This window comes from Rana temporaria, chromosome 8 (genome assembly GCF_905171775.1).
Source record: "Rana temporaria chromosome 8, aRanTem1.1, whole genome shotgun sequence".
Lineage (NCBI taxonomy): Eukaryota > Metazoa > Chordata > Amphibia > Anura > Ranidae > Rana > Rana temporaria.
In genome coordinates, this window is record NC_053496.1 from 70849394 (window position 1) to 70866755 (window position 17362).

The 17362-nt window shown below is 41.1% G+C and overlaps 1 protein-coding gene across 1 annotated transcript in view; it reads left to right on the forward strand.

Moving 5' to 3' along the window:
• The window catches only part of RTKN2 (rhotekin 2), a 118924-nt gene that overhangs the window by 82668 nt on the left and 18894 nt on the right, over nucleotides 1-17362 (forward strand). The window contains exon 8 of the mRNA XM_040361995.1: nucleotides 6319-6425. Within this exon, the coding sequence (XP_040217929.1) occupies nucleotides 6319-6425 (107 nt within the window). The remainder of the gene's footprint in view (nucleotides 1-6318; nucleotides 6426-17362) is intronic.

The following is a 17362-nucleotide window of genomic DNA, read 5'->3' on the forward strand; positions in this document are numbered from 1 at the left end:
GCGGATAAATCCTCTCGAGGATTTCAGCAGATTTCTATGCGATGGCGTGTACACACCATCGCATTGAAATCCGCGCTGAAATCCTCTGGCGATGACGTGTCGCGCCGTCGCCGCTATTATGACGCGGCGACGGGCGCGACGCTGTCATATAAGGAATTCCACGCATGCGTCAAATCATTACGACGCGTGCGGGGAATCCCTTTGGACGGATGGATCCGGTGAGTCTGTACAGACGAGCGGATCCATCCGTGGGATCCGATTCCAGCAGATAGATATTCTGTGCATGTCGACAAATATTTATCTGCTGGAATTCGGAAATATCCGCGGATAAATATCCGCCGGAGTGTACACACCATAGAATCTATCCGCAGAAACCCATTCGATGGGATTTATCTGCGGATAGATTCTATCGTGTGTACGGGGCCTTAGAGATGACGTTTGCCAGGGACCCCTCCCCAACTAATGCTACCTCTTTAAAATTGTATTCTCAAATGTTTGTCATCCGACTAGCTTTATGGCTGTTTAAAAACACTGCTTTGAACAAGCTTCCTATGATGTTGGCACTCGAGTGGTGAAATTTTGTGCCGCTAAAGCCTTTGTCTCAGTGGAGTGGGGATACCTCTTGGAGTGTCTGCAGTGTTTCAGCTTCAGTCCTAATTTCATCAAATGGGTATAACTCCTTTATCAAAATCCAGTTGCCAGGTCTTGGTTTATAGTTGGGTGCTTGATCCTTTTCCTTTGGGGAAGGGCACACATATGCCCTGGCAGCGAAACCCCTTGATAGAAACGATAAGCATGTATGCCAACAATCTTTTATACTAAGAAGGCCCAGGCCCCTCACATATGGCTGCACATGAACGGACTAAGTTCTCAAATCCTTCTTCTAGACCATTACCAGTGGCGGTGCGTCCATAAAGGGAGCAGGAGAACTGCCCCCTCTCTCCTGCACCGCTCTATTACCATAGATAGATTTATGCAATGCATGAATCTATGGTTGCAGCGGACACCCCCTATTCAGGTGTCCGCCCCCTTTTCAGGGACACATAAATTACACCGGCAGGGGTGTTTTTTGAAAGTGCCTGATTAGAGCCATCGGCTCTAATAGGCGCCCAAAAATGTGAACAGCAGGTGCCATGCTGGGCGTTTGCTGTTCACTCAGCTGTTCAATCGGGTTGCTGGCTCTGTTACCGTTCACCTGACTGGCTGAAACGTCAGGCGCTGTGATTGGACGCCTGAGAGAGAACGGAAGAGGACGTGCAGGAGACTGCTGCTGACCCATTCTGAGACAGGTAAGTGCCTGGCGCCATCTGATGGGGCACACTGGCGGCAATTGATGTGTTTTTGTTTGTTTGCACCCCCCCAAAAAAAAATTGAGCACCAGCCGCCACTGATCATTACTCTCCCATTTGTATACAAACTGCCCTTTCCCTTACTAGGGTTGCCTCCTTACAGTATGCCCATGTACTGTACATACTGATCCCGCTCCCATGTACATACTGTTGAAATTCTTCAAGACTATAGACTCCATTCTGAATTCCTTTGTGTTGGACATTATGCTAAAAAAGTGACTTTGGGGGGAGCAGCCCTTCCATATTTCAATATCTATTATTTGGCTGCCCAGCTTGTCATTTACTATCTGGATAAATCTGATCTAACAAGATACCAAACCCTGGTCTATAGATGACCTGACCATCCAGCCCACAATCCCCTAAAATCTATCATGCGTGGGGGCGTGGCCCTGGTCCCCTGCGGGGCAAAGATGGTATCCTTTTACACCACCAACACTGGGAGCTGGCCTATAGGATAGTGTCTCTACATTCCACCTCTGTACCCTTGTGGTATTATAACTGCCTGCCCGAGGTACACTCTGTCCCAAGTCTCTTGTGTATCCCGGTGGGTGTCCCATGGTATTTTGTATCTCCACCAGGTTTTGACTGCAATAGACCTCAAGACTTTCCAGGCCCTGAAAGACTAATATGATCTCCCTAATCATATGCTATTTTGTTACCAACAACTTTGCCACACCTTGTGGGCTCAGTTCCCAAAATCGTATCGGACACTGTCCTGGATACTATTATTTGATGTTATTTTGGGGAAAGATCCCACTAAGTTGACATCCTCCCTATACAATATTCAAGTTGCACCTTCTACCTCTAAACTTGCATCCAGTATTAAAACTAGGTGGGAAGCAGATGTAGATGCCATGGAAGACACGGACTGGGAGGAAATTTTGAACAATTACAAATTGGTCTCTCCAAAAATTTCTAACCGATTTAATGCAATTATATATTTTGCAAAGAGCTCATCATACCCCTGTTCACATAACTAGATATCACCCTTCTCATAGTCCATTGTGCCCGTTATGCTCTACTACACCAGGTACATTCTATCATTTGATCTGGGCGTGTCCAGTTATACAAGCATATTGGATTCAGGTGATACAATGACATGTTCTCTCCATTATGTTGGAACCTCTGATACCCTAAACAATATCTACATGGTCTTAACCCAAATCCTGATAAATTCCTCTTTTTATTTATACACAAAACATTTATTGCAAGGAAAGTAAGGCCCCTTTCACATTGATGGACCAATTGGGTCCGCCTGTCGTCTTTTCAGGACAGGATTGGACCATACACTGACACCCGCCGACATCTGATCTGATCCGATCCTGTCCACTAAGAACCGGTGGCTGGGTATCTATTCCCCATCCATTCGGCAAATCGGATTGGGTAACGGTTGGATGGAAATTAACAGATGGTCCATTTCCATTCAGCAGCACCATAGAGAACAGTGGGCTCTGCCGTGTCCACTCTGCTTCTGTGGAGCGGACAGGGACCTGTCATCTGCCTGCTCAGTGGTGATCGGCAGGGAGATGACCTGCTGAGTGGCCAGATCCACTGGCAGACTACCACCAGTGTGACAGTGCACTAATGGCATGAACCTGGATGCCTACCTTAGAGGCTTGGTTGAGGTATGTTGGCGCTAAACATGTGCAATTTGTTTTGTAACTATTTGAAATTCAGCCAAATGTTGCATCATTCGGACATCCAGATGCATCCGAATGTTGGACGAAAAAAATAACACATTTCAACTAATACGAAAAAAATTATAATAAATTAATGCAGCATGATTCGTTAGGTCGCTAAAGGTCTAATGAAACGGCATATTGTCTTGGAGTAAGTCTTGCAGCCCAATCGGCTAATTAATTTTGTGCTCGAGGTTGAATTACTAATACTGGCAAAGTGCATTCCTGAGAGAAGGGTGTTGTATTTATGCAGAGAAGCATCAGAAGAGATATTGTCATTGTGTGTTAATGGATTCAAGTTCTAAACATCAGGTTCCTCCTGGTACCAGCAGCAGTGACACAACACAACCACTGGCAAAGTGCATTCCTGAGAAGGGTGTTGTGTTGCATTTGAGCAGAGGAGATACGTTTTGAGAAGCAGCAGAAGAGACTGTGTGTGTGTGTGTGTGTGTGTGTTAATGAATTCAATAAACAACTTTTTGAATTATGATTCGTTATCACAAGTACATATACATAAATAACAAATTATCAAAAAACAAAACAAACATGAAATTAATCCATTCATTTTAACTAATAATCTCTACTCTACAGAATAAACAAATTATCCAAAAAGGAATTAATGTAACAACGAATATAACATGACAAAATGTAGTGTATTTTACGAATGAAAACTAAACAATTTTCTGCCGTGCACAAGTCTAGTTAATGCTACCCTCCCCTATAAGAAACTGATTTCTGTACATAGAGGTTGTCCCTCTAAATACAAGATTTAGGACTGCTGGTTGACTCAACTGAACACCTGTGAGTGACCCCCAACTGAAATATTCTATTGATGTTTACCCTCGGGTGTATTATGTACCACTTGTAATCCTCTTTCCCACTTCTATTTGGGTGTGGCTGCTGGACTACGGAGGTGGCTTTGATCTTTTAGGGGCACTAATGTCCCCCCCATCATCCTCTCCAATCTTGAGCCTGCCTGAAATGCAGTAAACTTCTAAATTCTTGTTGTGAGTTTTTATGCCCATACAGTATATCACAATCGGTGTTGTCAGCCCTGTTCTCTTCTGGTGCCCTTATCTGTCCCTCTCTGCCTTTCCCCACCTAAAGCCATTGATTTTTTTTGTCTGGAAAACATAGGCGCTGCCTTGGTGCCAAGAGTCTGACTGCACACAATGTTTGTAGGATAGGGCCTTTGGGAGATGTAGTGCTGGGGGGGGGGGGGGTAATGTCAATTGGAAGTGAGCTTCCAGCAGCTGCACCTGCAAGAATTTCACAAGACTGGTGAAGTCAGAAGATGTAAAAACAATTCTTTATTGCTACAGGAACAACGTAAAAAACAAAAAAATCTAGGATAACTAGCCAGCACAGTTGATTGAAGAAGAAACTGGATGCATTCCTAAATGCATAAATTATACTGTAGCTAGCTATTAGTGTTTATTAGCCCCAAAACATTTCTTTGCCTGGTTCCCTTAAAGCATGGTATACAGCATAGTGCTTGTACTGTATCATTTGACCTTCTGTATCGCCTGAAATACCTGGCTGACCCTGACTATTTCTACCCTCCCCTCTGTACACTGACCATAATATATCGGGGCTGCTGAGCCCTGAAACCGTGGTCGGTGTACTTGCCTCAATCATGCGCTGCTATCTGCAGCTTTTTTGTGTCTCCCTCTTTCCTCCTCCCCCTCCCCTCTCTGCCTGTCAGATCTCACTAGCACTGCTCTGCTCCTCTCCTCGCTGTTTTAAAGCTAGATAGATCTTTATATCATCCCCTCTGTCAGATAAAAAGTTGTATCCTAGCGCCTGTGCTTTCATAAAAAATAATATATATTTTGTACCTGTTTTAACAGCGTTTCCCAGCGAACACGTCACTCCAGGCTCTCTCCTCCTCCCTGGCTGACGTCAGCAGGGGAATGTCGGCCCTGCCCACTGGAGCTATCAGATGGGGAGATCAGAGAGCCTGGAGTCACGTGATCGCTGGAAGATTATGTTAAAACGGGTAGAAATCTTTTTCTACCCGTTATATATATATATATATATATATGTAATTATTGACACCAGAGATTTATGATACAGGGCATATTCATTTGAATTGGGATCAGGAAGCACCTTTTTCCCATCTGTTTGAGCTAATCGGACCATATTTTATAGTAGAATTCCTGCCTAACATAACTAGTGTAAAAAATAAAAAATAAATTGTGTCTTAAGTTCACTCCGGGTCCAGTCATGGGATTTGCCTCCCTTGTGTCAACCAGCAGTGGCTGTAGGGGAGAGAATGATGTACCGACAATGGTTGAGACATGAGCCTATGGGTGAAATTGCTGCTTCCGTGATTTCTCATTGTTCAGTGCTCTCCCCCCTCCCCTGCAACTACTGGCGGACGCAGGGGATGACGTTACCAGAGCAGGCCGAAAAACAGGTAGGTATACATTTGCCCTTTTCCTTTAAAAGAAAAAAAAGAATTAAAAAATTACAAGTCACACAAATATCCACATACATACATAACAGCAATACAAAGCAGAACTTATAAATTCCAGATTCCAGCATAGTAACCTAAGTCAGAAAGATATGTTGCAAAGACCAGGCTGTATTGTCAACAAACAGGAGAGGTTCAAAAGAAACATATAAATGGTCTACCATGGTACCGCCCCAGCCCCCAAAAAAAGGCAAATGGAAACATAAGAAGTCATGTGGCAGTCTGACTCATTGGGGGAGGTTCTAGGAAGGGATGAAGAGGTAGATTTAAGGGTAACTTTGGCTAATGCCTTACATAGTAAGATGCAATAGGAACCTTAGAACTGCTGGCAATAAAAAAAATCATCTGCTGGTAGCCTTGCAGGGGATTTTTGAGATCAAAGTTTATGGTCCTTTTATAAAACTCTGAGTTAAGGCTAGTGTTTATCGTGAATAGTTTTAGCAAGAGTTTTATCATGAAAACTTTAAAATGTAAGCTTTTCATTTACATTTCATTGGGAGAACCTGTAACAGTAAGTTGTCCGTGTGCAGCAGTCTGTGCAGACGATTAGATACTCAGAACTTTTTACTGGTGACTACAATCTTGTGTATAATGCATGGCTTACAATTTCCATCTCATCTGCAAACAGCCTTGCTAGCTGATCTCTGTGTTACTAGAGAGCTGTGCAAACCTTGCTGGTGCCACGTCATTGTTATGCTTGTGTCCCAAATATCCTACATTGCTTTCATTTTGTAACATTGATGTGTATGGTTAACTTTTAGGTGTGGTTTAATTTTTTGCTATTAAAAATGTATTTTCCTTTTTTGTTATGCAGAGGAATGCTCATTTTGGCTGCCTTTATATGGCAGCCTGTGCTGCCGTTTGGTTGCACTGCCAGCCTGTTTGACAGATGAAGTCATGGTGGGGTTCCTTAACCAACAGGTAAGAACTTGTTTCAGTAGGAAAGAATAATCTGTGTAAATATGGTTGGTTGCTTCAAATTTGTTACCTCTAAAATGAAATGCCTAAATATTTCTTAAGTATCCATGAGCTATTTTTTTAATCATTCAATTAACTGTGTATAAGACTTTCAGCTCTGTAAAGGAAATATACTGAGTATTGAGATACAGTTGTTATACATTTGTTAGTGTGTATGAATACTGCTTTATTGGCTAGAAAATGAAAGCCTAAAATAATTTATTTTAATTTATTATTTAATAGTAGGCATTCTATGCATTAAGGTAAAAAAAACTTGTCAGTGCCGTTACCCCTTACCCAATCCCAATCCAGCACTGTCTCTTTCTTCACTAGCTCAGATGCAGCAGCAGGAGCCATTTGCTGTAAATTACAGCCAGTAAGGAGGGGACAGGTGCAGGGCCAAGCCGTGGGCTGTGTCAATGGACACAGAGCATGGCCCGAATAAGTGCCCCCATAGCAAGCAGCTTGCTATAGGGACACTCGGCAGGGAGGAGGAGCCAGAAGCACTGGCAGGAGACCTAAGAAGAGGATTGTTGCTGCCTGTTTTTACTGCCACCCATCCGAGTGCCAAGTCATTGTACAAAATAACATATAACAGAGGTTTACAGGTAGGATAGGTACACAAACCGGCCAAAATGTCAACCTGAGTAATCTACTTGAAGAGATGAGTTCTTCTGGGAAGACAGTGGCCACAATGTATATACACGGGGTATAGGTATGTAAATATGTCAAGGTGTCCACCCCAGTAATATGCTTGAGTGAGAGGTGGGTTCTTTTGAGAAGATGGTGAACCCAATGGAAAGGAATAAGGTCCCAAAGTATGCATACAGTACAATGACCCTATTTGCCTTCAGTAGGTTGGCAAGATGCATACAATGTTGAAATTGTGTGTTAGTTGAGGGTTTTGAGTAAAATGCTCTTCATGTGTAGCATGTTTTGGGGTTTTAACTAATTTCAGGCCTACAAATGCATTTTAACATGTGTGCAAAGCCTGAAAAACTACTCTGGTAGAAAAGTGGTTAATGAACAGACATCACTTTCTAGCATGGACTATGGTAATTATTCCTATCAAACATCTCTAAAAGATTATAAGTGTTTTGGGGGAAATAATGTTAATGCCAATACAACCGAATATGTAAAAGGGAAATCAAGGCCGCAAAAATTCAAAATGAATGGCAGATTGCAAAAGATAGGATAAACCCTAAAAGATTATTCAAATATATTAAGAGTAAAAAGGTCAGGTCTGAGCATATAGGCCCTTTACAAAATAATCTAGAGTGGGTGACTGGGGACAAAGAGAAGGCACATTTATTAAATACCTTCTTCAACTCTGTATATACAAAGGAGCATGTGGGAGCAAATGTCCATAATGGGGATAATATTGGCACAGCCCCAAATGAGTCACAATGGATTAAAATTGATATGATCCAGAAATATTTAGATGGCATAAAGGTTAACAAAGCTCCTGGACCAGATGGCATACACCTACGGTCATTTCAGAGCCATTGTTTCTAATTTTTACGGACTCGTTAATAAATGGGATAGTACCACTGGATTGGTGTACAGTGGGGATCGAAAGTTTGGGCACCCCAGGTAAAAAATGTTATTAATGTGCATAACGAAGCCAAGGAAAGATGGAAAAATCTCCAAACGGCATCAAATTACAGATTAGACATTCTTATATGTCAAAAAAAGTTAGATTTTATTTCCATCATTTACACTTTCAAAATTACAGAAAACCAAAAAATGGCGCCTGCAAAAGTTTGGGTACCCTGCAGAGTTAATATCTTGTACTGCCCCCTTTGGCAAGTATCACAGCTTGTAAACGCTTTTTGTAGTCAGCCAAGAGTCTTTCAATTCTTGTTTGAGGTATCTTTGCCCATTCGTCTTTACAAAAGTCTTCCAGTTCTTTGAGATTTCTGGGCTGTCTGTCACGCACTGCTCTTTTAAGGTCTATCCATAGATTTTCAATTATGTTGAGGTCAGGAGATTGTGAAGGCCATGGAAAAACCTTCAGTTTACGCCTCTTGATGTAATCTCCTGTGGATTTTGAGGGGTGTTTAGGATCATTATTCATTTGCAGAAGGCATCCTCTCTTTAACTTCAGCTTTTTCACAGATGGCATCAAGTTACCATCCAAAATTTGCTGAAATGTTATTGAATCCATTTTTTCTTCTACTCGTGAAATGTTCCCTGTGCCACTGGCTGCAATACAACCCCAAAGCATGATTGATCCACCCCCATGCTTAACAGTTGGACAGAGGTTCTTTTCATTAAATTCTGTGCCCTTTCTTCTCCAAACGTACCTTTGCTCATTCTGGCAAAAAAGTTCTATTTTAACCTCATCGGCCCACAGAACTTGTTTCCAAAATGCATCAGGCTTGTCTATATGTTCATTTTGCAAGGTTCAAACACTGATTTTTGTGGTGAGGACGTAGAAGAGGTTTTCTTCTGATGAATCTTCCATGAAGACCATATTTGTACAAGTATCTCTTTATAGTGGAATAGTGTACCACAACTCCAGTGTCTGCCAGATCTTTCTGGAGGGATCTGGCAGTCAAACGTGGGTTTTGAATTGCTTTTCTCACAATCCTGCGAGCTGTTCTGTCTGATATTTTTCTTGGTCTTCCAGATCTTGCTTTAACTTCCACTGTTCCTGATGACTGCCATTTCTTAATTACATTCCGAACAGAGGATATTGACATCTGAAAACGCTTTGCTATCTTCTTATAGCCTTCTCCAGCTTTGTGAGCGTCAACTATTTTCAGTTTCAGTTTTCTAGACAACTGCTTAGAAGAACCCATGGTGCTGATTGTTGGGGCAAGGTCAGATGAGTCTGGGCATTTAAAACCTTTGAGATTGACATCACCTGGTCTTCCCAGACAATGATTGAGAACAATCCATGACACTGGTAGGTCTCAGCTTTGCAAAGGGGGCAGTGCATGCTATAAATTCTGCAGGGTGCCCAAACTTTTGCAGACGCCATTTTTTTGTTTTCTGTAATTTTGAAAGTGTAAATGTAAATTGTTTTTTTGCCATATTCTAAGAATGTCTAATCTGTAATTTGATGCCTTTTGTAGATTTTTTCCATCTTTCCTTGGCTTCGTTATGCACATTAATACAAATTTTTACCTGGGGTGCCCAGGTAAAAATGTGGCCAATGTGGTGCCTATGTTTAAAAAGGGATCAAAGTCTTTACCAAGTAATAATAGACCTGTTTAACTGTCATTGTTGGGAAGATACTGGAGAGTTTAATAAAAGACCACATGGATGAGTTCTTGCTGGAAAAAATATTTTAGTCAACAGACAGCATGGATTCATTAAAGACAGAAGTTGTCAGACAAACATGATTTCTTTTTACGAGGAGGTAAGTAAAACCTTGGACAGAGGGGTGGCTGTGGATGGGGGGTATACTTGGATTTTGCAAAAACATTTGACACCGTTCCCCACACACGGCTAATGCGCAAGGTAAAGTCTACAGGCTTGGAAAGATCAGTTTGTAAATGGGTAGAAAATTGGCTAAAAGACCGTACTCAGAGTAGTGGTTAATCGATTCTTACTCTGAATTATCTAGGTTGTTAGGGGTGTACCACAAGGTTCAGTGTTGGGACCCATACTTTTTAATTATAAATGATATATGGTCTGGGATTAAAAGTACAATTTCAGTCTCTGCAGATGACACCAAGCTATGCGGTGGAATAACGTCCTTTTATGCATAAATGTAACCCAATGTTGTAAGGAAAATTCAAATTTATAGACCAATCAATAAATCAACTTCCAATCAAAACATCACTCAGTGTTCATCGTATCAGTGTCCAGGCAGTCTCTAATATTGTTTTCAAGCGAGAAATCGGTGAGGTTCCCTGATGAAGTCCTATGATAAATGATAGTACATGTAGGGCAGGGCCAGGTGACATTTACATTTGGGAAGTTATGTTGACAGCGCCGGAGAGGCACCCTGCAGGCTTAAAGAGCTGTTTTAAGTGCTGATTCTTCCGCAGTGCACCAATGTAAGTACATCATTTGCTTTTAATGAATTATTCTGTGAGGTTTACCACGCAGTGGGAGTGTTTTCTCATTTTGAGCACTTTGCCATTTGGAGATGGCAAAGGAGGAGATGTAAAAGGCTGAGGAGGAGAGCTGAAAGCAGAGGGAAAGGCATACTGAGACCTATTTTTAAATGAGGAAAGAATGTATCATCTTGCAGAGTGGTACTGCGGATACATAGAGATAAGTGTGCCACGTCCTAATATATGTTGAGAGAGAGAGAAATGCACAGGGCTATTCATGGACTTTATAGGCACAGTAATGCACAAAAGAGATTATTTTTCAAAAAGTATAAAAAGTTTTATTAATACAGTTAGCATTGGAAAGTGGTTCACAAGGAACATAATAGAACATTATACTTAAACAGCCTTGTAACACCAAACAGAGAACATGAAGATAGTGGAGCAAACCATAAACAAAACCCTCCAGAAACCAACAATAATAAAATTATTCGTATACACCGGTAGCCTTAGAGGGTTAATTGACCACTATACTTGATGTATGTTGGGGCGAAAAACTGAGTTGACTTGACATGTTTCGCGTATCAATACGCTTCTTCAAAAGCCTTCATTAAGTATGCTATATAGAAAAGAAAAAAGGTTTGAGACCATCCTAAAAATATTTTTACAGGGAATAAAGTGTATGTATACATAGACATGTGGACCAGAAAGGCACTGGGTGGGTTCTCTGCGTAGAAGGGCACAAAGGGCCCCTGGTGGGGACATCCAAATCACACATGGCCACAGAGGCACCAAAATGAACACTATGGGGACCTGAAATATATTGTAGCAAGGTTTTAAAAAAAAATCTTACATAATTAATAAGGAGATTATAAACATTGATAAACAAGAGGTGCCTTATTCAGTAAAAGATATCCACGGTAAACAATGATAAACCAGTACAATTGAGGTATTGGTAATGGAAAAATCAAAAATGATACTCGCTAGAAATATGATTAGTATTAAAGTCGCAAAGACAGTAGGTATCAGGGAATACCGTGTTAAAAACACATAGAGGTAGAGCACGCGAGAGGCTTATAGAAAGCCAGTTATTCATCTATAGTGAAGGAGATTAGGAACTTGCTAAAATATAAAATATTAGGACCGGGATCCTATAATACAGGAATAGTTTAGATTAGATTCCTTGGTGATGAAGTCAGCCAGGAAATTAGCAGAGGCGATGATGGTGTAACTTACCTAATGGTAATCAATGGGTTAATACCAAACAAAAAGACCAGGCTGGAGAAGCGCCAGGATAGTTGGATAAAGGTAGTCAAGGATGACAAAGTTAAATTGTATCCTAGTGTAATATAACAGGCATCACACTGATAAATACTGAGCAAGTAGTCCACAGATAAGCAGTGCGGAAATGCTGTAGATAGGAAGAAATAAAAACCCAAATCAGGCGCTGCAATATAAATAGAACCAGAGACCTGCTGTGAAAAAAATACATGGACTGACCTGTAACTGGTGCCAAGCGGCAAGAGATGAGAATAAAGCTCCCCTGAGAGCTGAAGCGACTACACGCCAGTACTAGCGTGTTTAAATAGATAAACGCGTCCCGCTCTTCTGACGTATGGCCGGCGCAGCCGGCATGACGTCATCTGAGCTGGCCGCTGAGATCTACTGCGCATGCGTCGCCCAACAGCGCAGACCCTATGGGTAAGGCACTGCTGGCTCGCCAGAGCAGCAATATAGTGACCAAAAGGTGGAATATAATCTCCACCTACTGGTCAATATTGACATTGCAGGTTGTAAGAATGGAAATACAAACACTGCCAATGTCAGCAGCGGTCACACAGTGATCAAAGGACATCCGATAAAGAGCCAAGGAGTGACAGGGGATACCCGCACTGGCCAGAGTACCCCAAACAGAGAATCGGAACCCCGTGAACACAGGACCGCATAGTCATATATACAACAAATAAAAAATATATTATATATAAAAATGGAAAACTAAATGCATAATAATATTGTTATTGGACAGTACAAATTCCAAATGGTTTACACAGGTTATTTCTCTTTTTATAATGACAACTATTACAGAGATAACCTCAGTGATAGGGATATCTGTTATGTGTCAATTATTAAGTTAGATTACAGGAGAAAATAGATACATGGAAAATGCAAGTAGAATAAACTAGAGAAACTTGTTATATAGTTTGCAGAAAAACAAAACAATGTTAATAAGGTAGACAAAAGAAAACGCCTTCCCCATAACATTTAATTGCTAGATCTGCAATGATAACATGAAGATAGAGTTGAGACCTATAACTTGCATAGGTCCCTAACAGAAGGTGAGTGGCTAAACACACTGGAGGTGGAGTACTTGTGAATTGTGTCATTTCTCACTGGAAAAATATATCAGAGACTGTCTGAACATGGATGCTATGTATATTGAGTGATGTTTGGATTGGGAGTTGATTGATTTGTCTAATATATGTGAATTTTCCTCACACCATTGGGCTACATTTATGCATATATGGCAATATATTGATCGTGATACAGAGTTTTATTGTTGTTTTCTGTGTTTGCTTTTACATATTGGTTTCGGTCAGAGCAGCACGCCACTTACACTTTACAGGATGCTTGAGTTATATACATGTAAGAATTTTCTTAATGGCAATTTAGATGTGTAATTACTCATAAATTGTGTGTGATTTTTATTACTCCGAATTCACCCCATAATGCTGTGGGAGATGCAACCAAAGATAATCTGCTGCAGGTATGATACATCTTCCCTGTTGTCCATGTGCAAGACATTGATTACTCTATCAGCAAGAATCTGAGCAAAGCAACAGCATATATCTGCACTTGTGACAGAAGATGTACAATCGTTAATGTGCATTTTATGTGGCCAAGATAAGAAAATGATGTGAAGCAACGCGCCGTAAATTTTGTATTCATGTCCATTTGTCTTTAGGCTTTTATTGAATTTTTTTTATTTATTACTCTAGACAGACATTCTTTGATTTTCTCAATGCAGAAAGCGATATTGTATAGCAATCTGCAGCCAACAGCTATAGACTGAATGAAGCGTGTAGCTTATTAGCGTCATTGCTTCTAACACCATTAGGACTAGGCTAATAATGACAGTAAGGGATTTTTATTTCTAAAAATAGCTAAAACATAAAGATGCCTATAATAAATAAAATATATATATATATATATATATATATATATATATATATATACACACACACACACACACACACACACACACACACACACACACACACACACACACACACACACACACTAGGGTTATACCGATACCAGTATCGGGACCGATACCGAGTATTTGCGGGAGTACTTGTACTCCCTCAAATACCCCCGATGTCTAAATAGAATACTTCCCCCCCAACCCCCCCGCCGCCGTATATCGCAAATCCGCCGCTGCCGCGTTAATCACCGTGCGGCGAACATTACAGGCACCTTTCGTTTGAATAGCTGTTTTGCCCGCCACGCCGTGTATAGACACTCCCCCTTGGACGGATCTGTCCAATCCCGAGCAAGGGGGAGTGTCCTTTACACGGCGTGACAGGGAAAACAGCTATTCAAACGAAAGCTGCCTGTAATGTTCGCCGCACGGTGATTAACGCGGCGGCGGCGGCATCATCATTAGGTATGGGGGACATGGCTGTATATGTTTGGGGACATGGCTGTATATATGTGGGGGGACATGGCTGCATATATGTGGGGGGACATGGCTGCATATATGTGGGGGGACATGGCTGCATATGTGTGGGGGGACATGGCTGCATATGTGTGGGGGGACATGGCTGCATATGTGTGGGGGGACATGGCTGCATTTGGTGACACATTTTAAAAAAAGTATCGGTATTCGGTATCGGCGAGTACATAAAGAAAAGTATCGGTACTTGTACTCGGTCCTAAAAAAGTGGTATCGGGACAACCCTAATATATATATATATATATATATATATATATATATATATATATACACACACACACACAGTGCCTTGCGAAAGTTTTCGGCCCCCTTGAACTTTGCGACCTTTTGCCACATTTCAGGCTTCAAACATAACGATATAAAACTGTAAAAATGTTTTTGAAGAATCAACAAGTGAAACAATTTAATGGATATTTCTAACTTTTTTAACAAATAAAAAACTGAAAAATTGGGCGTGCAAAATTATTTAGCCCCCTTAAGTTAATACTTTGTAGCGCCACCTTTTGTTGCGATTACAGCTGTAAGTCGCTTGGGGTATGTCTCTATCAGTTTTGCACATCGAGAGACTGAAATTTTTGCCCATTCCTCCTTGCAAAACCGCTGGAGCTCAGTGAGGTTGGATGGAGAGCGTTTGTGAACAGCAGTTTTCAGGTCTGGACTTTGACTTGGCCATTCTAACACCTGGATATGTTTATTTGTGAACCATTCCATTGTAGATTTTGCTTTGTTTTGGATCATTGTCTTGTTGGAAGACAAATCTCCGTCCCAGTCTCAGGTCTTTTGCAGACTCCATCAGGTTTTCTTCCAGAATGGTACTGTATTTGGCTCCATCCATCTTCCCATCAATTTTTACCATCTTCCCTGTCCCTGCTGAAGAAAAGCAGGCCCAAACCATGATGCTGCCACCACCATGTTTGACAGTGGGGATGGTGTGTTCAGGGTGATGAGCTGTGTTGCTTTTACGCCAAACATAACGTTTGCATTGTTGCCAAAAAGTTAAATTTTGGTTTCATCTGACCAGAGCACCTTCTTCCACATGTTTGGTGTGTCTCCCAGGTGGCTTGTGGCAAACTTTAAACAACACTTTTTATTGATATCTTTAAGAAATGGCTTTCTTCTTGCCACTCTTCCATAAAGGCCAGATTTGTGCAGTATACGACTGATTGTTGTCCTATGGACAGAGTCTCCCACCTCAGCTGTAGATCTCTGCAGTTCATCCAGAGTGATCATGGGCCTCTTGGCTGCATCTCTGATCAGTCTTCTCCTTGTATGAGCTGAAAGTTTAGAGGGATGGCCAGGTCTTCGTAGATTTGCAGTGGTCCCATTTCAATATTATCGTTTGCACAGTGCTCCTTGGGATGTTTAAAGCTTGGGAAATATTTTTGTATCCAAATCCGGCTTTAAACTTCCCCACAACAGTATCTCGGACCTGCCTGGTGTGTTCCTTTTTCCTCATGATGCTCTCTGCGCTTTAAACGGACCTCTAAAACTATCACAGTGCAGGTGCATTTATACGGAGACTTGATTACACACAGGTGGATACTATTTATCATCATTAGTCATTTCGGTCAACATTGGATCATTCAGAGATCCTCACTGAACTTCTGGAGAGAGTTTGCTGCACTAAAAGTAAAGGGGCTGAAAAATTTTGCACGCCCAGTTTTTCAGTTTTTTATTTGTTAAAGTTTGAAATATCCAATAAATTTCGTTCCACTTCATGATTTTCATGATCCCACTTGTTTACGATTCTTCAAAAAAATTAGTTTTATATCTTTATGTTTGAAGCCTGAAATGTGGCAAAAGGTCGCAAGGGGGCTGAATACTTTCGCAAGGCACTGTGTGTGTGTGTGTGTGTGTGTGTGTGTGTGTGTGTATGTATGTATGTATGTATGTGTATATATATATGTGTGTGTGTGTGTGTGTGTGTGTGTGTGTGTGTATATGTATGTATATATATATGTGTGTATATATATATATATATATATATATATATATATATATATATATATATATATATATATATATATATATATATATATATATATATATATATATATATACATACACAAAGAGAGAGGGCTTTCTGCATTATCACTCGAACAACCAATTGGCTCCTGATTTTCCTGTTGCCTAGGATGTTTAAAACATGTAAGGGAAACCCTGAATCATCACTACAAGGAAAACACAAATCATTCTTTAGTTATATACACAGAGCATAATGGGTTTGCTTGGATTGTAAAAATAGCAACAGGATAATAAATAAAACATCTTACACTCTCACGTGTCCACTGTAGCTAATAGGGCATGACATGGTCATCTGTTAGATGAGCAGAGTAATTGTCTAACGAATCTGTGTCGCTGTAAATACGAATCCTGCCATAAAGAGTTGTTTCTAAATATGTTTTAAACATTGTTATTAGTGGGATGTAGCCAGCTGCTTTACTGCCCCCCCCCCCCACCTCCCTACATTGGTTCGTTTTATTATAAGACTGAATGTCCTTTCTGACAAACATTTAAAGCCTTAGAGGTCGATTCATTAAGATAAATGCTGTATTCATTCATGTGGTCTATTAGATGCAGGTAATTCACTAAACGAGGTGTTAAATGCGGCATGCATTTTTTTTTTTTTGTAATGCATTTTACACCTCATTTTACCTCAAACTGGACCTCCTGGCTGTATCAGGAAGGAACATTTAGCAAAGGTATTCCTACCACTGATAAATGTGACTGTTCCAGCTCAGTTATGCTTTTTGTCAGGGATCTGACACCCACTGGCTTCCTAACCAGTGATTCACCCCTGCCCTGCTCATTCAGCTGTCAGCCAGGGATTGTTAAGAGCCTGGACAGTGTTTAAAAATGTCAGGTTCCCGCCCACAGGAAAATGGGGGTGACAAGCGTGTGCCCCCTCAGAACTATACAAGGGCTTATGCTCTTACATTGGGGGGGTTTCCTCACCAGTAGTCACCCTGCTAAAGCCTCTATCTAAGGCATCTGGCCACCACCCTTGCCTGGTGGCTATGGGGGCTGTGGGCAGGGAGCCTATTGGAGTCTGGAAGGCGGCTTTAAGGAAAGGCACCCAGATACTGGCCTCCCTATGTAAATTAGTAAGGGGTACTATGCACCCCTCATTCCGGAAAAAAATATATCCTAGAAATGAACAC